Raw genomic sequence first — 20,617 nt, 5'->3', positions numbered from 1 at the left:
CACGTGAGCGGGTGTTGATGCGTTGCCTGGCAACGGGAACATGGCGGAGCCGCGGCCGGTGAGTCGGGGCCGGGCCGGGGCCGCCCTTCGGGGCTCCTGCGGCCGCACCGTGCCTTCCACCCCACCCCAGCATCCCGCCCCAGCATCCCACCCACCCCAGCATCCCACCCATCCCATCATCCCATCATCCCATCCCAGCATCCCACCCCAACATCCCACCCCATCATCCCACCCCAACATCCCACCCACCCCATCATCCCACCCCAACATCCCACCCCATCATCCCACCCATCCCATCATCCCACCCCAACATCCCACCCCAGCATCCCACCCACCCCAGCATCCCACCCCAGCATCCCACCCCATCATCCCATCATCCCACCCCAGCATCCCGCCCCAGCATCCCACCCCAGCATCCCACCCATCCCATCATCCCATCATCCCATCCCAGCATCCCACCCCAACATCCCACCCCATCATCCCACCCCATCATCCCACCCATCCCATCATCCCACCCCAACATCCCACCCCATCATCCCACCCCAACATCCCACCCACCCCAGCATCCCACCCCAACATCCCATCATCCCACCCCAACATCCCATCATCCCACCCCAGCATCCCATCATCCCACCCCATCATCCCACCCCAACATCCCATCATCCCACCCCAGCATCCCATCCCAACATCCCATCATCCCACCCCAGCATCCCATCCCATCATCCCATCCCACCCCATCATCCCACCCCAGCATCCCACCCCAGCATCCCACCCCAACATCCCATCATCCCACCCCAGCATCCCATCATCCCACCCCAGCATCCCACCCCATCCCATCCCATCCCATCCCATCCCATCCCATCCCATCCCATCCCATCCCATCCCACCCCACCCCATCATCCCACCCCAGCATCCCATCATCCCACCCCAGCATCCCATCCCATCATCCCACCCCACCCCATCCCTTGGGAGAATGGAATGCCAATGGAGAATCTGTTCCTCTGGGTCAGACAGAGGCATTGCCCCTGCAGAGAGAGAACTCTGCCTGCAGAGCTGCTCTGGGCTCTGCAGAAGTGGGACACTGTCATTCTGTTTGTCTCAGTGCTGGCTGTAGAGCCAGGCCCTTGTGCTGATGCTTTGTGTGCATTGTTCATGACAAAAATGAGCAGATGGCCAGGGCTAAGTGGAGTTAGATGGAAAAGGTGATGGGTTTTGATCACCTGAGACTTTCCCAGATAATGCAGAGTGTGACTATTGCTTGTCCTCCTGAACAGGGTGAGATGGAGCAGCCACTTCCAGGTGCAGGAGTCCCTCCCCTTCCCTCGGGAGCACCTGCAGCAGAGCAGGACACGGGCACAAAGCCAGGTATCCCCAGAGCCTTTGTCTCCCAGGCTCTGCTTCTCTCCCTTTCTGGTCACTGGTAATCCAACCAGAGGCACGATGCTATGGAATCTAATCCTCTTGCTTTATTTTTTTCCTTTTTTGTGGTGGGGTGGGCTCCAGGGAGAAAAGGACAACCAGGTTCTCACCATGCTGGGCCGACCTTTGAGCCCCCCAGTGATCCTGGCAGCCAAAGATGGGAAAAGGCAGCTGAGGAACATGAGAGAAGAAGAACCAAGGGGAAAAAAGCAGAAGAAACAGAACTGGTCATCTTGGATCCAGAACATGTGAGAAGTCTTCAAATCTTGCTGTTCTTTGCAGAGTTGGTGTTTGTGTTTGTCTGACCCGTGTGGGGTGAGCTGTAAGCTGTGGCTGTTCAGCTGCACGTGTGAAAATCAGTTTTGCCAGAGTGTTGACTGCTGACTGTGCCAGCCAGACCCCAGAGCTGCAGAAGTGAGCAATGCATGGGTAAATCTGATCCCCTCAGTGCCCCTGCAAGAGAAGCCCTTGCAGCAAGAGTGACTGGATGGGTTCTCAGGTGCAGCTCTTCTGGCATGGCTCTGATTTTCAAACATTCTCACTTTTTGGCACCAGCAAATGCCCACTCTGTACCATCTCTCACTCGCTACAGTGAGAGTAGCTGAAATAAGCCCACAGGTGTGTGTGGCAGAAATAAAATGTTTTATTGGGTGGGGGATGTAACAGCGAGGCTTCTTGCAACTTATTTACACGAGAACGTTTGAGCTTATTAATACTTAATTACTTATTAATACGTAATTACTTATTAATACTTAATTACTTCCTAATACTTAATTACTTATTAATACTTAATTACTTACTAATACTTAATTACTTACTAATACTGTCCTTCTCTACAGCCTCTGATGACCAGATTCCAGGCTGCCCTGAAGAATTACCTCACCAAGCAGATCGAACAAGTGACCCTGGACCTGCAGGAGCTGGTACCGAGCCCCTCCCTTGCCCCCCGCCCGCCGCCGCCGGCGCCGGCGCTGAGCCCCGTGGCTGCCGTTGCAGAGGGCGGCGCGGAGCCGCGGCGAGGCGCGGCGGGAGCAGCTGGGGCTGGCGCTGTTCGGGGCGCAGCAGCGGCTGGGGCAGCTGCAGGCGGCGCTGGGCAGGAGCGAGCGGCGCTGCGCGCAGGCGGCCGAGCAGCGCCGGCGGCTGGAGGAGCGGCTGCGGAGCCTCCGCGCCGCGCACGGCCCGGCCCGCCGCTGCGCACGGCAGGAGCGCGACCGCGGTGAGCGCGGCGCGGGCCGTGAACGGGCATGGGGTGGGACGGAGTCAAGGCATCGAAACGGGCGGCAGAATAACTGATCTGCAATGATGCGCGCATTGAAAACTCTCCCAGATGCTGCTGGAGTTCCGGGAATTGCTTGCCAAAGTCTCCTGGAATTTTGTGAATTGCTTGCCAAAGTCTCCCAGATGCTCCTGGAGTTCTGGGAATTGCTTGCCAAAGTCTCCCAGATACTCCTGGAATTTTGTGAATTGCTTGCCAAAGTCTCCCAGATGCTCCTGGAGTTCTGGGAATTGCTTGCCAAAGTCTCCCAGATACTCCTTGGAGTTCTGGGAATTGCTTGCCAAAGTCTCCTGGAATTTTGTGAATTGCTTGCCAAAGTCTCCCAGATGCTTCTGGAATTCCATTAATTGCTTGCCAAAGTCTCCCAGATGCTCCTGGAATTCCATGAATTGCTTGCCAAAGTCTCCCAGATGCTCCTGGAGTTCTGGGAATTGCTTGCCAAAGTCTCCCAGATGCTCTTGGAATTCCATGAATTGCTTGCCAAAGTCTCCCAGATGCTGCTGGAATTCTGGGAATTGCTTGCCAAACTCTCCCAGATGCTCCTGGAGTTCTGGGAATTGCTTGCCAAAGTCTCCTGGAATTCCATTAATTTGTTGTCAAAGTCTCCCAGATTGTCCTGGAATTTTGTGAATTGCTTACCAAAGTCTCCCAGATGCTGCTGGAGTTCTGGGAATTGCTTGCCAAAGTCTCCCAGATGCTCCTGGCGTTCTGGGAATTGCTTGCCAAAGTCTCCCAGATGCTCCTGGAGTTCTGGGAATTGCTTGCCAAACTCTCCCAGATGCTCCTGGAGTTCTGGGAATTGCTTGCCAGGATCTTTAGCTTTGCTTGTGGAGCTGTACTCCAAAGCTGATGTGAATATGTGTGCTGGGGAGGGCTGGTTCAGCTGATGTGGGAGAGGTTTTGCTTTGGGAGCTTCTGTCTTTCTTTCTCTTTTATCTCTGTGTAAGGAGTACCCTGCAAACAAACTTCTCTGTAACTATTTTGCCTCTTGTCCTGCCAGTTTCTGCAATGCAGACCCAGATTGAAAACCTGGCCTTGGAGCTCTTCTATGTGCAGAACATGGATGGGGAGATGTATCACAGGGTTTTACTGATGAAACAGTCAGCAAAGAGGGCTGAGGCAGAGAAGATCCAGGCTGAGGTGGAAAAGAAAAAACAGGTATAAAGAAAAACTGCCTTTCAAATAAATAAATAAATAAATAAATAAATAAATAAATAAATAAATAAAAGCAGTCAGTCTTGGAGGATGTGCCACCTTGTCAGGAGGAAGATTGATTCATGGAAAATGAATGAGGATATTTTTCTCAAATAATTGAAAAAAATTAAATCCAGAGGCTTTTCTGAAAAGGAGAAGAAGCCCTGCCTACCCCCAGACAGCAACATGCACTGCCCAGAGGGTTTGCAAGCCTTAGGACAGTAAATCACTCTTCAGTCAAGGACAGGGGGTGTGGGGAAAGGAGGATATTTAATGAAGAAATACGTGTACAGGTCTTGAGAATAATTCTGAATCCCAGTGAGTTTCACAATGTGAACTTTGGGAAGGAGCAGTCGGTGCTGGAGCTCCCTCTGCTGCCTTCCAGCACACAGTCCAGGGGTGCTGCTGCTGCAGAATGCCCTGCAGACTCTGGAATACAGTGGCTGCAGGAGGGTTTTAACAAAGGAGTTTCAAATATTCATTATTACCATTCCCAGTAGCTGGACAGTGGCCTCAGTGCTGACAGGGAATGTGGCCTCAGAGCTGAGCTATCCATTTACTGGAATAATAAACATTCAGCAAGGGCTTCATTCTCCTGCAAGTCATCCCTGCTGCAGTCATGAACCATTTGGGCATGAATGGGAAAGTTTCAGTAGGACTCAAATCCCATGCAGTTGCCAGTTTAATTCCTTTTTTAGCTGGTACTATTCTTGTAGTACACAGCTGGTTTAGACTGGGATGCCATGACTCACCCTGGACTCTTTGGCTCTGGCTCTGTAGGATCTTCTCCTGGACCAGTTTACAAGGAGAGTCTACCAGCTGCAGGAGCAAATTGCTGAGTTTGAAGCTCAGCTGGTGGCCCAGGCAGAGGACACCAAGGTGACCCGGCAGGCACTCAGTGAGGTAGGAGGGGACTTGTCCCCTGTGCTTGGTGTCTCCCTCTGGCAGGGCTGAGCCCTTGGGCCCCTGCTCAGTGTGGGACACAGTTGCACAGTCTGGTCCTGTTTGGAAGAATGAGGACTGTTTTTTTTTCTTTTCCTTTGTCCTTAAGAAGTGCCTGTAAATCACTTCCTCCTGCCCTTCTCAGCAGTTTTTTCTTGCAGACCTGGGCTCTGTGGGCTGCTAAGTGAGAAATGAAGCAGCCACAGAGTTGAAGCTGATCCTGCTCAGCCCATTATGAACATGAAAAGAAAAAACAGTATTTTAACACTAATTTTTTTTTTTCAACACAGTGTAGATTCATCCTGTCTGCCATCTCTCTGTTCCCCAGGCTGGTCTGGAGGTGCAGACTATTAACATGGAGAAGAAGAGGCTGCTGGAGCACTGGAACAGCAGCTTGGCTGGAATGAAGCAGAGGGATGAGGCCTATGTTGTCACTCAGGAGCTGCTGAGGTAGGGCCTGAAACCAGACCCTGAGCACACCTCAGGCTTGGGCAGGAGGGCTCCAGGAGGGCTCCAGGAGGGGTTCCAGTGTCTCCAGTGGGGTTTAGCCCTGTGGGCAGGGGGAGTCAGGCAGAACAAGTTCCCTGCTCTAAAGTACATAACAAGTGTAAAGGATAAGAAGCACATTTGTTTGTTGCTGTTTTATTTGTCTTAACCACATCACTTCCTCTGAATGTGGGTGTTTCTTGAAGCTGTTTGGAATTTTTATGATCATATTTTATTCCTTTGAAAGAGTTCCCTCATGTTTGCAACATTTCTTATTGCAAAGAGCTGGATGTCAGGAGGGGTTTATCTCTCATTATCAGGGTTTTGTGAGGCCTTTGGAAATGTTCAAGAAAACCTCCCTGTTATTGCCAGAGGAAGTATTTATTTGCTCATGAGCCTTAAAACTTTACTGATTCTCTGAGAACAAACAATCTGCTTTTATGTGGTGATATCCTGGTCAGAATGGGGGCTGGGACAGTACTGAAAGAAGGAATCAATTTTCCTACACACATTTACTTTTAAATCTTAGTATCTCCATCCATCTCCTGCTGACTCTGCCCTGTCACAGCATCTGAGCCCTTACAAGCATCTTCCTTCTTGGGCAGCTGTTGCTGCAGTGACATGTTGGCAAAGAGGGATTTGTGGGTCCAGCACCAATCCCTGTGATGATTTTCCATCTTTGTCCCTCCAGCAACTACAGACGTGACCTCAAGTCCCTGGAAGGGGACATCCATGGCTGTGGGAAGTCCATCAGGAAGGAGGAGGAGAAGAATGAGAACCTTGTCAGCCTCCTGAACCGGTCCCAGAACGATGCCAGTGTGACAAGGAAACTGATTGCCCAGTGCCTGCTGGAGCAGGAGGCCCTGCAGGCACAGACTGGCACCTACACTCGTGTTCTCCAAGAGACAGAGCAGGCCCTCAGCAGGAGCAGGATGGTGAGGAGAGTCCATGGGGCACGGATCCTTTGGAATACTTGAATTGCATCCCTTCCTCCAACAGCTGGAGTGATCCTGTCTCTGTCTTCCAACTTTTCAGGACCAGGCTGCTCACCAGAATGAGCTGCTGTCCATCAAGAAGGGCATAGAGAAGGGAACCTATGCCAAAGAGCAGCTAGAGAGTGAAATCATGGCCAAGCTTCAGGACCAGAGGATATCCAGCAAAGCTGCAAAGCATTTCTCCCAGCTGGCTGAAAAACTTAGGAGCAGAAAAAGCAACCTGGTATGGAATCCCTGGGGGCAGGGAGGGAGCCACTGCACCACTGGGTCCTATCAGGGTTTGTCAGTCACTTTGTTCTGGTTCCAGGTCTGCATTGAAGCTCTGCTGAGTTTTCCCCTCCAATCTGGTTTTCCCTGTGATCCTATTGCAGGATTCTGGTGTTTGTGAGAGAGCTTGGCCAGAAAGGCTTGACACAAAACTCACTGTCCTTTACTTAAAAAATGGGGCAACATGATGAATCCTGGGAGTATTTACTATAAAGTATTAGCATTTCTTATGCACTAAAGAAAAAACAATGGGCATGTGGTACTTCTGTAACCTAATTTTAACTAATTTTTATTTCTATAATTCATCATGGAATGGGATGCAGGCAGCTCTCAGTTCTGAGGAACATCCAAGGAAAGTCCAACCTGACCCACAGCTCTTTAATCCATGCTAAATTGCTCTCTCTGGGACTGTATAACTGGATCACTGAGAAGGATTAGAAAACTCAGCCCTGCACCTCTCACACCGAGTCTGTGCTGGCTGTTAGGTGAGGGGTGTGTGCCAGGTGTGCCAGAGAAGGGACAAGTCAGTGATGTCCTGGTTCTGGTGGCAGGTAACTGGAGACAAGGGTCATTGCAGAAGGGATGAGTGAGGTCTCTTAAAGGTTTTTGGAATGTTTAGGCTCCTTAATGCTTTTCCACAGCTGTGTGGGAGAGGTAGATATTGTATTCCCTGTTAATTGATGGAGAAGCAGATACACAGAGGGTGGGTAGCTTAGGGCTTGTAGCACAGACCTGGGAGCAGAATCTCAATTCCCTGACTCCTGTGCTGGGACAAGTGACATTGCAACTCAGTGAGGGGCTGTTGGGGACAGTGATGTGTTTTCTCTCTTCATATTCCCAGGAGCTGCATTTTTACAAGGTTGAGAATGATGTGGCCCAGATTATTCTGAATGCAACTAATACCAGCTGCAGGGTGGCAGTTCACCAGAAAACACTCTGTGAGGTGGACAAGGAAATAAAAAATGTGAATGAAATGATCACCTGCCAGGAAAATGAGATTGCAAAGACAAGGCTCCTGACTGACAAGAAGGGAGGGATCCTCTGCCTGTACAACAAGAAGCTGGAGATGCTTCTTGCTCAGCAGGGGGTAGGTACTTCTGTGTTTCAGTCCCAGTTTGATTTTATTCTTTGTAGTGGCCACAGGTACACCTGATCAATGTAACTGTGTTAAGTGTTGGGTAGTTCAAACTTTCAGCCATCAGCAATGTGATGTAAAAGCTGCATTGGTTAATGTTTATCAGGTGTTTATGTTTATCAGTTCATAATGTTGTGAAGGGAATTGTGAAATGAGGGTGTGCCTTGCACAGATCCCTGCAGGGACTTGCCTGGACCTGATAAAAATGTCAAATGGCATCAGTGAGTAAATAGGATCTTGTTGGAAAAATGTGCAACCACTGAGGAGGGGAGAAGGGGCAGGCAGGGAGATTTCTGAGGGTTGGCCCTGCTGGGATGGCTCCCAGATCTGTCCCTGGCATATCCCTCATGGATGGGCAGGGGGAAACGAGTCCTGGGCACATCCTCTGCAAACTTTGGAATGTCCAGTGCTGTAAACAACCCGGGCAGCTTCTGCCTGATTTATCCCAAACTTTGCTCTTGTACAGGGGCAAGAACTGGGACCACTGGAAATTGAGATCAACCAGCTGAACAAGCAGATAGAAGAGTGCAACTCTGAGGCCATGACACTGCAGAAGTACTGGCTCAATGAGCAGAAGGAGCTGATCAGGCTGACCCAGGAGAGGGAGGAACAGAAAAGCTCCCTGGACACATTCCAGAAGCAGATCATCATCATGCAGCAGAGGAAACTGCGTGTGGAAAGTTGGTCATTCCTCACTTCCTTCAAATCCTTCTGTGAAGGGAGGGAACAGGGAGTGCAGGGTGGGAAAGGCTGGAGCTGCCCCAGAGAGTGCTGCTGGCTGTGTGTGAGCAGGAATGGCAGCAGCCCAGGCACTCCTGCTGATTGTACATGGGTGTTCTGTAAGGACTGATCCCACTGTGCTGACAGCCACACCCAGTGACAGTGTCACCTGGCACACTTGTTAAATAAAGTGTGCAAGTAGTGGGTAGGTAAATGTCCCCAGCAATAACTGCACTTTCCTTGGCCAAACCCAACTTTTTTCCACAGGAGTCTCCTTCAAAACCTTTTCCCAGTGCTCAGGCTTTTTTCCTATTCACCCATAGATGAAATTCAGCAGGAAATAAAAGAACAGAAGGATGTGGAACGGCACATGAAGAACATGTCAAATGACTTGATAAAGCTGAACACGTTGATCAACAAGAACAAGAGCAGTGTTGAGGAGCTGCAAAATGGCAGAATTGTCACAGAGAATGAGTTTGTGCAGTCCCTCAAGGTACTGAGGCACCTGGCACCTCTTTCCCAGGCCTCAGCCTCCCATGCACATCAGAGGCAAACAGTGATCCTGAAAAAGCTGCTCAGCCTGACAACACTGTGTTGTTTTGTTCTTCCCAAATCTAGGCAGCAGAAAAAGAAGCTGTGGAGATGCATGAGAGGCACAGTCAACTGACTGAGGAGAAGGCAAGGCTCCTGAATGGCCTGGTAGAAGCAGAGTAGGTACCAGAGTGCCACAGTCCTGTGTGACTGTGTCCATGTTCCTGTTCTCCAGTCACCAAACCTGGCACCAGCAAATGTGCTTCTAGCCTTCCTGGAGAAGGGGATGAATGTTTGAAACACAGAAACTGAAAGTGTTTCAGCAGTCTCTGGAGCCAGCAGGAGCTGGGAGGATGTTGGTTGTAACAGTTCCAGCATGTGTGAGCTGGACCTTGCCCAGATCCACACGGGAAGACTGCCAGTAACTGGCAGTGGGTGTGCTGCACTGGGCAGGTTATTGGGGCTCCAGCTTTCTCTTTCCTTCCCCTTTCTTCTCTGAAGGCATCAGGTTCTGCTGTGGGAGAAAAAGATGCAGCTGGCAAAAGAGATGAGGGAAGCAACAGATGCTCTGTTAGAAGAAGGTGCAATCCACGAGATGAAAACTGAGATTCGGAGGATGCAAGTAAGGCACTGGGAAAGGGCTGAGGAGGGGAGACCACCCAAGGGACTCAGCCTGGAGAGGCTGAAACAGGAGGCAGGAGATGAGAAACAGGCTGGGGAAGTGGCATCTTCAGGGCCTGGGGTGGGACTCAAATCCCTGCACATGCAGCCCACACATCCTGCATTCCTCAGCAGAATCTGGATACTCCCAGGGAATCTGTTTAAATTGCAGTGTGTCTGCCACCTGATTCTGTGACCCTGATTTATACACAGTGTTGATTACTAAACATTGCATCACTTTAATCACTGGTTTAGGGAAGTGTTCCCTCTCCTGGCAGAGCAGCTCATCCCCTTCATTCTCAGCATGCTTCTGCTTTTCTGCTCTGCTCTTGCTAATGAGGTTCAGACTAACATTTTGAATATTGGTGTAGACAAGTTGATAATCCAGGCCTCTCCTTCCAGATCCACACACACCAAAGCAGGTTTGGACTTGGACCAAATCTGGCTTGCAGGCAGTTGTGCCACACGTGTCTGGTTTGTGCTGGTGGATGTGCCACCCCCTTGGTGCTGTGGGTGGGCATCAGGAGTTGTGAGGCTGGTCTGTGTCTTGGCAGGTCCGCCACGGGGAGCTGCAGAAGCAGCAGGAGAGGCTGATGCGGGCCATGGAGGCCTGTGTGTCCCACAGAGAGACCATAACCAGCAGGGCAGAGGCACAGAGCAAAACTGGTAAGAAACACAGCACCAAGATGGACTTCCAAAGCAGGAAACAGGAGCTGAAGAAGAAGATCAGGGAAACCCAGGAGGTGAGCAAGGAAAGTGGGGCTGCAGGAGCTCTCCCAGCTGGGGTTGGGCTTGTGGAGAGCACAGCAGTGTCCGTGCTCGAGGCCAGGCTTTGAAAATCATTTCATGGAAAATCCCCCAAAACTGTTCTGGGAGGATGGGCAGGAATGCAGCTGAACTAGAGAACTGAAATCTGCCATTTCCTTCTCTTCCATTTACTAGAACATTTGTGAATGCAACCAAACCATACAGGAGCTGGAGACTGCCCAGGAGTCCCTCAGTGACACCTTTTCAGAAAAGAAGCAGGAATTGTGCCAGCTCCAGGCTGAGACTGAGAGCCTCAGCTTGGACATGGAATGTCTTCAGAACGAGAAGCGATGGGTGAGCACATCCTCCCTCCCAGCATGTGAGCCAGACAGAGGCTGCTGCTTCCCCTGCTGCCAGCTCTGTCCTGAACTGGGTGTGCTCAGTGTGCTGTTACAGCAACATGAGCTGAGCACCTTCTGGGGGTCACCAAGAGCCAACTTGCTGCACTGAAACCCACTTCTGGCAAGGGTTGCCTTATGTATGTGGGGATTTCTCTGATTTATGGAATTCTGTGATGTCTGTACCCCTGCAGCACCCGGGCTGGGGGTGCTGTTTGATTGTTGTGGAGAATTCACAGCACTCTCCTTCCTTGTCCAACGTGATGGTCACAGCACTGGCAATGCCCTGCCCCTGCTTTTCCTGCTGTCACAGCCCCTTCTCTTTTTGCTTTGCTCAGAACCTGCTGGAGCTTGTGGCCCACCAGGCACACCAGAAGCAGCTGCAGGCACTGAGGGAAGGGAAGTACAAGGCCCTGTGCCACACTGAAGAGACCTGCATGGACCAGCAGGAGAAAGTGCAGGGTCGGCTGTGGAGCATCAACAGCATCGTGCAGCAGATCCAGGAGGAGCAGCCCCAGCACCAAAGGACTCTGCAGTGGCTCAGTCACTGCTTGGGATCCAAGTTCAGGTCCTGAAAAGCCTGACGGAAAAGCCTGATAGAAAATACATGTAGTGTCTTTTATAGTCTTCCACCGGCTCTAGACTTTGTAATAAATAAATAAATAAGTAAAAATAAAATAAAATAAATTTAAAAAAAGCAGGTGCAGGGTACGATATTTACTTTGTCTGGTATAATGTTTATTTACGACGTGCCATTGACATTCTCTCGGTACATTTCTGTTTACGTTTCACTTTCGCTGTCCCAAGCAGCTCCGCCTCCGTGTCCCATTTCCCGGGGGCGGGAGCGGCCCAGCCCCGAGAGCGGCAGCGGCGGAGCGCTGCGGATCCCGGTGCCCGTGCCCGTGCCGGTGCCGGTGCCGGTGCCGGTGCCGGTCTCGGGTCCGGTGCCGGTCTCGGTCCCAGTGCCGCTCTCGGTGCCGGTGCCGGTGCCGGGCCATGTGGCCGGGCCCGGGGGTCGCGGCCGCGCTGCTGTTGCTGCTGGTCCCGGCCGCGGCTCGGGGCCCCGGCGCCGCCGCCTGCGATGTGTCCCCGAGCGGCCGCTTCGACTGCGGCCCCGAGCGGCTCCTGGCGCGGGCGGACTGCGAGGCTCGGGGCTGCTGCTTCGTCCCCGGGCCCGGCCCTCGCCGCGGGCCCGGCCCGCCCTGGTGCTTCTTCCCCCGCGGGTACCGCAGCTACCGAGCCGAGAACCTGACGGCCACCGAGAGCGGCTTCTCGGCCCGGCTGCGCCGCGTGGCCGCCGCTTTCCTGCCCGCGGCGGTGGACACGGTGCGGCTGGAGCTGGCGCTGGAGACCCCGGCCCGCCTGCGCTTCACGGTGCGCCCCGGACCCCGCGGGGAAAGCCGCGATCCCCGGGTGAAAGCCCCGATCCCCGGGTGAAAGCCCCGATCCCCGGGTGAAACCCCCGATCCCCGGGTGAAAGCCCCGATCCCCGGGTGAAACCCCCGATCCCCGGGTGAAAGCCCCGATCCCCGGGTGAAACCCCCGATCCCCGGGTGAAAGCCCCGATCCCCGGGTGAAACCCCCGATCCCCGGGTGAAAGCCCCGATCCCCGGGTGAAAGCCCCGATCCCCGGGTGAAAGCCCCGATCCCTGGGTGAAAGCCCCGATCCCCGGGTGAAACCCCCGATCCCCGGGTGAAAGCCCCGATCCCCGGGTGAAAGCCCCGTTCCCCGGCGGTAAAACCCCCGTTCCCCGCGGATCAAAGCCCGTTCCCCACAGTTAAAACCCCATCCCCATCCCCGTCCCGTTATCCCTCGGATCAAAGCCCCGTTCCCCGCGGGTCAAAGCCCGTTCCCGCTGACCCTGTCCCTCTGTCCCCCTGTCCCTCTGTCCCCTGTCCCCCTATCCCTCTGTCCCCTGTCCCCCTATCCCTCTGTCCCCTATCCCTCTGTCCCCCTGTCCCCCTGTCCCTCTGCCCCCTGTCCCCTGTCCCCTGTCCCCCTGTCCCCCTGTCCCCCTGTCTCCCTGTCCCCCTGTCCCTCTGCCCCCTGTCCCCTGTCCCTCTGTCCCCTGTCCCTCTGCCCCCTGTCCCCTGTCCCCCTGTCTCCCTGTCCCCCTGTCCCTGTCCCTGTCCCCCGCAGCTCCGGGACGCGGCCCGGCAGCGCTATGAGGTGCCGCTGGCCACGCCGCGGGTGCGCGGCCGAGCCCCGGCCCCGCTGTACGGGCTGCAGGTGAGCCAGGATCCCTTCGGGCTCGTGGTGTGCCGGCAGCGCGGCGGGACCGTCCTGTGAGTGCCCCCGTCGCTCCGCAGGGACCCGCTCCGGGAGCCTGCACAGCCCCGGGCTGCAGGGACACTGGTGACGGCTGATGAGCATCCCTGTCCCTGCCCAGCCCTGGCGCCTCCCTCTGAGCTGTTTGCCCGAGTCTCCCCTTCTCTCCCCGCAGGCTCAACACCACGGTCGCACCCCTCATCTTCACAGACCAGTTCCTGCAGATCTCCACCTCCCTGCCCTCCCAGTTCATCTCGGGGCTGGGGGAGCGCCTGACCCCGCTGTTCCTGGACACAGCATGGACCAGGGTCACCCTCTGGAACCGGGACATGGCACCTGCGGTAGGGAGGGGACCGAGGGAAAGGGAGACTCGTTCACCTGTGCTCCCGGGGCCTCTCCCCTGGGGCTGGGGAGACGTGTCAGTTCTGGGTCAGCTCTTGGCCTTGGTCACACCAGCCAGGGCCCACGGGACCCTTGTCCCCAGGCCAGCTTTGTCCCCTGGAGCTCTGTGCTGCTTGGGAGCCATTTCCAGGGCTCTGGCTCAGGGCAGAGCTCTGCTGAGTTTGGGACCACAAGCCCTGGCACCACAAGCCAATGCTCCTGACTGGAGGTGAGGGGCAGTCAGGTGGGTGTGGGGGTCTCCAGCAGAGCCTCACTGGCACCACACCCTGCTCTACTCCAGCCCCACGTCAACCTCTATGGCTCCCACCCTTTCTACCTGGTGATGGAGGACGATGGCTCAGCCCACGGCGTCTTCCTGCTGAACAGCAACGCCATGGGTGAGTCCTGTGGAGAGCCCGGGCCCTGTCCCCTGCTCAGCATCCTCCCTTGTCCCCTGTGCTCAGTGTCCTCCCTTGTCCCCTGCTCAGCATCCTCCCTTGTCCCCTGCTCAGCATCCTCCCTTGTCCCCTGTGCTCAGTTTCCTCCCTTGTCCCCTGCTCAGCTTCCTCCCTTGTCCCCTGCTCAGTGTCCTCCCTTGTCCCCTGTGCTCCCCAGACGTGCTCCTGCAGCCCAGCCCGGCCCTGACCTGGCGCACCACGGGTGGGATCCTGGACTTCTACATCTTCCTGGGCCCCGACCCCCAGAGTGTGGTGCGGCAGTACCTGGATGTCGTGGGTATGGCTGAGCCAGGGCTGCTGCTGGGATGGGTTTATTGGGATGGCTCTGCTGGGATGGCTCTGCTGGGATGGCTCTGCTGGGATGGGTTTATTGGGATGGCTCTGCTGGAATGGCTCTGCTGGGATGGGTTTATTGGGATGGCTCTGCTGGGATGGCTCTGCTGGGATGGGTTTATTGGGATGGCTCTGCTGGGATGGCTCTGCTGGGATGCAGTGACCAGCGTGGCACAGCACAGCTGTGGGGTGGCACGAGGCCAGGCCATCCCTTCCAGCCCCACCCTCTGCCCTCCAGGCTTCCCCTTCATGCCCCCCTACTGGGGCCTGGGCTTCCACCTCTGCCGCTGGGGCTACTCCTCCTCGGCCATCACCCGCCAGGTGGTGGCCAACATGACAGCAGCTCGCTTCCCCCAGGTGAGTCTGGGCTGCTGCTGGAGCCTCTGCCCGCCCTGGGGGCTGGGGGTCCTGGGGGTCCCTGGGGGCCCTGCTGCTCCCCAAGCTCCGCTGCCTTCGCCCAAGGACGTGCAGTGGAACGACCTGGATTACGCCGACGCCAGGAGGGATTTCACCTTCGACAAGAAAAGCTTTGGAGATTTCCCAGAGATGGTGCAGGAGTTCCACGGCCGTGGGCTGAGGTACATCATGATTGTGGTGAGTTCCAGGGGCAGCTGGCACTGCTCAGCCCTGGCTCGGTGCTCCTGCTGATCCATCTCTCCGGGCTGGACAAGTCCCATTTTTATCTTTTACTGCCCCCCCCTCCCGAAATTCCCAAACCCACCCCGCAAAAAAAAAAAATCCAAAATAATTCCTAAAAACTCCACAGGGACACAGGGGAAGCTTCTGGGGGGGGTTTAATGATTTGAGAGGGTTCCCAGAATTTTTGGGCTCCTCCCGCTCAGTCCTGGGGTTCCCCAGGGGGGTCCCCGTGGGTCTTGGGGACCTCCAGCATCTCCTTCTGCAGTGCTTGAAAAACCCAACCTGGGGGGGGAAATTCTGGGGGGGAAAAAGTGAGAAAAAAGTTAATAATGAAAAAAAGACATCCCAAAAAAAAAGAAAAAAGAAATCCTGAAAAAACAGAAAAAAAGACAAAAAACCCCAACCAAAACAAAAAAGGACAAAATACAAGGAAAAAGAAACACAAAGAAACCACAGAAACCCCAAAAAAACCTTGAAAAACCTCAAGCCCCCCAAAAATAAATAAAAACACCCATCCTCTGCCACAAAAACCGAAAAAATGCTCAAAAAAGCCTCTCAAAAACCACACCAAAACCCTCGAAAAATAAAATCCTCAAAAATCCACCAAAAACAAAAAAAATCCCCAAGAAACATTTTAAAATCCCTAAAAAAATTACCCTAAAACAACCATAAAAACCCTCAAAATCATCCCAAAAACCCCTTTTAAAAACTGCGAAAAAACGCCAAAAAAAAAAGCCAGAAAATCCCACTTTTAAAGTGCCCCAAAACCCAAAAAGACCCAAAAACTCCTGAAAAAAAAACCCTTTAAAAACCCTCAAAACCCCCGCTAAAAAACAACAACAAAAAAATCCTCAAAATCCCCAAAAAACTAAAAAAAAAAAAAAAAGCTTTTAAAAATCCCTCAAAAATACACTAAAACAACCTTAAAAACCCTTTAAAGTCCTGCCTGGTGATCGATTGCTCTGGGCTCGATTGATCATGCCTGGTTTACCAGGCATCACTAGCCAAGCATATTTTTAAGGCATTTTTAAAAATTTTTAAGGGATTTTTTTAGTTTTTTGGGGATTTTTGAGAAATTTTTTTATTGGGAGTTTTGAGCGTTTTTAAACGGTTTTTTTTTCAGGAGTTTTTTGGTCTTTTTGTGGTTTAGGTGGTTTTGGGGCACTTTAAAGTGGGATTTTGTGGCTTTTTTGTTTTTCATTTTTTTGCAGTTTTTAAAAGGAGTTTTTTGGGTGCTTTGGAGAGCTTTTAAGGTTGTTTTAGGGTATTTTTTTGCATATTTAAAAGATGTTTTTGGTATTTTTAAACTTTTTTAGGGCATTTTTGGGGGTTTTTGGAGTTTTGGGGGTTGGCTTTTGGGGGAGTTTGGGGCTGATGCTGATGCAGGGGGCTGATGCAGGCAGGGCTGTTCCAGGGGTGCTGTTCCAGGGGTGCTGATACAGGGGGCTGTTCCAGGGGTGCTGTTCCAGGGGTGCTGTTCCAGGGGGCTATTCCAGGGGTGCTGTTCCAGGGGTGCTGTTCCAGGGGTGCTGTTCCAGGGGGCTGTTCCAGGGGGCTGTTCCAGGGGTGCTGTTCCAGGGGGCTGTTCCAGGGTGCTGTTCCAGGGGTGCTGTTCCAGGGGTGCTGTTCCAGGGGGCTATTCCAGGGGTGCTGTTCCAGGGGTGCTGTTCCAGGGTGCTGTTCCAGGGGGCTGTTCCAGGGGGCTGTTCCAGGGTGCTGTTCCAGGGGGCTGTTCCAGGGGCTGTTCCAGGGGCTGTTCCAGGGTGCTGTTCCAGGGGGCTGTTCCAGGGGGCTGTTCCAGGGGTGCTGTTCCAGGGGGCTGTTCCAGGGGGCTGTTCCAGGGGTGCTGATACAGGGGGCTGTTCCAGGGGGCTGTTCCAGGGGTGCTGTTCCAGGGGGCTGTTCCAGGGGGCTGTTCCAGGGGTGCTGTTCCAGGGGTGCTGATACAGGGGGCTGTTCCAGGGGGCTGTTCCAGGGGTGCTGTTCCAGGGGTGCTGATACAGGGGGCTGTTCCAGGGGGCTGTTCCAGGGGTGCTGTTCCAGGGGTGCTGATGCAGGATGCTGTTCCAGGGGTGCTGTTCCAGGGGTGCTGTTCCAGGGGTGCTGTTCCAGGGGGCTGTTCCAGGGGGCTGTTCCAGGGGTGCTGATACAGGGGGCTGTTCGAGGGGTGCTGTTCCAGGGGTGCTGTTCCAGGGGGCTATTCCAGGGGGCTGTTCCAGGGGTGCTGTTCCAGGGGGCTGTTCCAGGGGGCTGTTCCAGGGGTGCTGTTCCAGGGTGCTGTTCCAGGGGGCTGTTCCAGGGGGCTGTTCCAGGGGGCTGGTGCAGGCAGGGCTGGCTGTCCCTGCTGCTCCCGGTGCAGCCCTGGCTCTGCCCCTCTGCAGGACGCTGGGATCAGCAGCTCGGGGCCCCCTGGCTCCTACAGGCCGTTCGATGAGGGGCTGAGGCGAGGCGTGTTCATCCGCAACGCCTCGGGGCAGCCGCTGATCGGGAAGGTGCGTGTCACAGCACCCAGGGCCCCTGCAGAGATGGCTGGGGGGCTCTGGGGGGCTCTGGGGGGAAGGTGGGGGGCTGTGTGGGCTCTGCCCAGTGCTCTCCCCCTGCAGGTCTGGCCAGGCCCCACCGCCTTCCCCGACTTCACCAACCCCAGCACTCACGAGTGGTGGCACGACATGGTGAAGGAGTTCCACGAGCAGGTGCCCTTCGATGGCATGTGGCTCGTGAGTGGCCCTTTGTAGCTGCTGGCCCTGGCTCCTGCTGTGCCCCTCTGCTGGCCCCTGCTGCAGCAGCAGGGCTGTCCCATCCTTCCCTGCCCTCCCCAGGACATGAATGAACCGTCCAACTTCGTGGAGGGATCGCAGGATGGCTGCCCCAGCAACAACCTGGAGCATCCCCCCTACGTGCCAGGTACAGGAGGGGCTCCCAGCCCTGCCCGGGGCTCTGGGGACAGCAGCAGCAGCCCAGGGGGGCTCTGAGCTCCACCTCTACCTGCAGGTGTGTTTGGGGGGCGGCTGCAAGCCGGGACCATCTGTGCCTCCAGCCAGCAGTACCTGTCCTCTCACTACAACCTGCACAGCCTGTACGGGCTGAGCGAGGCCATGGCCTCCCACAGGTGAGCCTGGGCTCCTGCACGTCCTGCAGAGCCTGAGCCCCCTCCTGGCCGGGGGTGCTGAGCAGAGCCATCCCCCTGCCAGTGCTCTGCTGAGGGTGCGGGGCAGGCGTCCCTTCATCATCTCCCGCTCCACCTTCGCGGGGCACGGCCGCTACGCCGGACACTGGACCGGGGACGTGGGCAGCGACTGGCAGCAGCTCTACTACTCCATACCAGGTGGGCAGTGGGCACTGGGCCCTGGGGCTCCCCCGGGCTCCATCCCCGCTGCTGCAGAGCCCTGATGCCCTGTGTGCCCCTGCAGAGGTGCTGCTGTTCAACCTCTTCGGGGTGCCGCTGGTGGGGGCCGACATCTGCGGCTTCTCGGGCAGCAGCAGCGAGGAGCTGTGCGTGCGCTGGACCCAGCTGGGCGCCTTCTACCCCTTCATGAGGAACCACAACGACCACGGCACCCGGGTGAGCCCTGCAGCCCTGGCCCGCGGGCAGGGGGCTCTGGGCAGGGAGGGGCTGCCCTGCCAGGCGGGGAGGGGGCTGGCTCGGTGCTGGCAGAGTCCGTCCTGCCGCCCTCAAGTGCTCCCTGTGCTGCTCCCCGCGTGCTCTGAGTGTCCCCTGGGGCTGTCCCCTCCTCAGCCACAGGAGCCCTACTCGTTCAGCCCTGCTGCCCAGGCTGCCATCAGGAGCGCCCTGCACCTGCGCTACTCGCTGCTGCCCTTCCTCTACACGCTGTTCCACCGGGCCCACGCTGCAGGAGACACCGTGGCACGGCCCCTGTTCCTGGAGTGAGTGCCAGCCCCGCCAGCGCTCGGGCCACTGCCTGCACGGTGTCCTGGCACTGCCCTCCCCTCCTTCCCCAGGTTCCCCACAGACCCCAACACCTGGGCCGTGGACAGGCAGCTCCTGTGGGGCGGGGGGCTGCTCATCACCCCCGTGCTGGAGCCAGGACAGACCAAAGTCAGAGGTTACTTCCCAGCAGGGACGTGGTACAGCCTGGCAGGGGTGGGTGCTCCTGCTGTGTTGCACAGGGAGCTTTGCAATGGCACCTTCCTGCACCCCACCAGTCCCCTGGGGCTGTGTGGGGGTCTCTGCCTCACCTGCCTGTGCTGGTGGCCATTTGAGAGCTCTGGCACTGGGCTGAGCCCCCTGCCATGCTCCCTGTGCCTCTTCCCTCTCCCTGTTCCCCTGTAGGACTCCACCATCCACAGCAAAGGGCAGTGGATCCTCCTGCCAGCACCCCTGGACACCATCAACGTGCACGTCCGTGCAGGGCACATCCTGCCCCTGCAGGTGAGTCCCCCCTGCTCCGTGGGGACACCCCAGTGACCTGCCTGGGAGGGTGGCTGTGCCACAGCTCTGGCAGGACAGTGGCAGAGCCTGGCAGGGCTAGGGACACGGCTGTGGCAGTGCCCCCAGCTGTGCTGCCCTGCCCCAGGAGCCAGCCCTCAGCACGGCCCAGTCCCGCAGCAAGCCCATGGCCCTGGTGGTGGCACTGACCCCGCACGGCCTCGCCAGGGGAGAGCTGTTCTGGGACGATGGGGAGAGCTGGGAGAGCTTTGAGAGGGGGGACTGCACCGAGATCCTCTTCCTGGCCTCAAACGTGAGCTCAAACGGGGAGCTGCTGGCTGTGCTGGCACAGCTGTGCCTGCCCAGTGGTGGCACGGGGGGCACTGCAGGGCCCTGGGTGCTGTGGGGGGATGGCAGCACTGGGTGCCACCCCGCTGTCCCCAGGGCGCCGTGCTCAGCCAGCTGCTGCGGGCCAGTGCCCACCTGGACGGGGTCCTGCTGCAGGCTGTGACTGTGCTGGGTGTCACCAGCCCTCCCCAGACAGTCCTGGCCAATGGTGCCATCGTCAGGGACTTCTCCTACCGCAGTGACACTCAGGTGAGTGCTCGTTCCCCCCCTGGGGAGGGCTGGTGGCCAGGAAGGGACCCAGGGTGCAGCTGCTGGAGTCTGGCACAGCTCGGCCATGGGTGCCCTTCCCAGGGGACCTGTGGGACCAGGGCTGTGCAGGGGGCAGGAGCCCCTGGGCTCTGACACCCCTCGGCTCCATCCTGGCTCTTCTCACCTTCCTTCTCCCCTCAGGTGCTCAGGGTCCCTGTGTCACTGCCCATGTGGGAGCAGTTTGTCATCTCCTGGTCCTGAGGCAGAGTCAGTCACAGGGAGAGGCCACTCTGCTCCCCTGGAATCCGAGGACAATCTGTCCCATCCCTGTACCCAGAGCTGCCCCTGCTCTTCCCACACTCCTGGGCCTTGCTGCTGGCTGTTGATGGAGGGGTGAGCACAGGGAGGGGGCCTTGCACAGCCCCCAGGGACAGGAAAAACCTCATCATCATCAAATCAGGGGAAAAAAGACCCAAGTGCCTTGTGAGGCAGCAAACCAGATACTCTGGGGGACTGGTAACTGGGGCAGAGGCTGCAGGGTTTTTTTGGCTGTGGTTTTGGGGAGGGGCTGAGGGAGCAGTACTGTCAATAAAGCTGCTGTTTGCTGGGAGCAGCCCTAGGCTGTGTCCTTGTCCCCTCTCTGGTGCTGACACCCCAGCTCTGTCCCTGCCTGGAGGTCTCCAGTGGGACCCCCTGTGCCCCTTGAAGGCTTCACACCATTTCCCAGCTGTTCTGCAGCCCTGGCTGTGCCACAGAAGCCCTTGACCTGCCCAGGCTCCAGGC

General features: G+C 56.1%; 2 protein-coding genes across 4 annotated transcripts; both read left to right on the top strand.

Annotated features, from left to right (window-relative positions):
* Positions 1 to 25: 25 nt before the first annotated feature.
* CCDC40 (coiled-coil domain 40 molecular ruler complex subunit) lies at positions 26 to 11,391 on the top strand. 2 transcript variants are annotated; one of them, XM_079323686.1, is made up of 18 exons: positions 26 to 58; positions 1,275 to 1,365; positions 1,504 to 1,667; positions 2,259 to 2,342; positions 2,416 to 2,635; positions 3,696 to 3,853; positions 4,670 to 4,792; positions 5,160 to 5,281; positions 6,009 to 6,252; positions 6,353 to 6,535; positions 7,421 to 7,666; positions 8,181 to 8,394; positions 8,758 to 8,927; positions 9,053 to 9,144; positions 9,467 to 9,587; positions 10,180 to 10,368; positions 10,568 to 10,726; positions 11,109 to 11,391. In XM_079323686.1, exons 1-18 carry the CDS (start codon positions 41 to 43, stop codon positions 11,343 to 11,345), a joined length of 2,835 nt encoding a protein of 944 aa, XP_079179812.1. In that variant the 5' UTR covers positions 26 to 40; the 3' UTR covers positions 11,346 to 11,391. The 2 variants fall into 2 exon arrangements, with proteins under 2 accessions (XP_079179812.1, XP_079179811.1); XM_079323685.1 differs by lacking the exon at positions 26 to 58 and having other exon boundaries at positions 1,222 to 1,365.
* A 283-nt stretch (positions 11,392 to 11,674) lies between these two features.
* On the top strand, positions 11,675 to 20,531 carry GAA (alpha glucosidase). Of its 2 annotated transcripts, XM_079323687.1 has the most exons (19): positions 11,675 to 12,144; positions 12,911 to 13,056; positions 13,215 to 13,380; positions 13,722 to 13,818; positions 14,036 to 14,155; positions 14,450 to 14,568; positions 14,674 to 14,805; positions 17,232 to 17,342; positions 17,454 to 17,567; positions 17,670 to 17,754; positions 17,842 to 17,959; positions 18,042 to 18,175; positions 18,261 to 18,412; positions 18,587 to 18,735; positions 18,811 to 18,952; positions 19,142 to 19,240; positions 19,386 to 19,550; positions 19,682 to 19,834; positions 20,036 to 20,531. In XM_079323687.1, exons 1-19 carry the CDS (start codon positions 11,767 to 11,769, stop codon positions 20,093 to 20,095), a joined length of 2,640 nt encoding a protein of 879 aa, XP_079179813.1. In that variant the 5' UTR covers positions 11,675 to 11,766; the 3' UTR covers positions 20,096 to 20,531. The 2 variants fall into 2 exon arrangements, with proteins under 2 accessions (XP_079179813.1, XP_079179814.1); XM_079323688.1 differs by lacking the exon at positions 20,036 to 20,531 and having other exon boundaries at positions 19,466 to 19,550; positions 19,682 to 19,822.
* The last annotated feature ends 86 nt before the right edge of the window (positions 20,532 to 20,617 follow it).

Source organism: Erithacus rubecula, assembly GCF_903797595.1.
Source record: "Erithacus rubecula genome assembly, chromosome: 20".
Taxonomy (NCBI): Eukaryota; Metazoa; Chordata; class Aves; order Passeriformes; family Muscicapidae; genus Erithacus; species Erithacus rubecula.
This window is presented reverse-complemented; position numbering and strand designations above follow the sequence as displayed.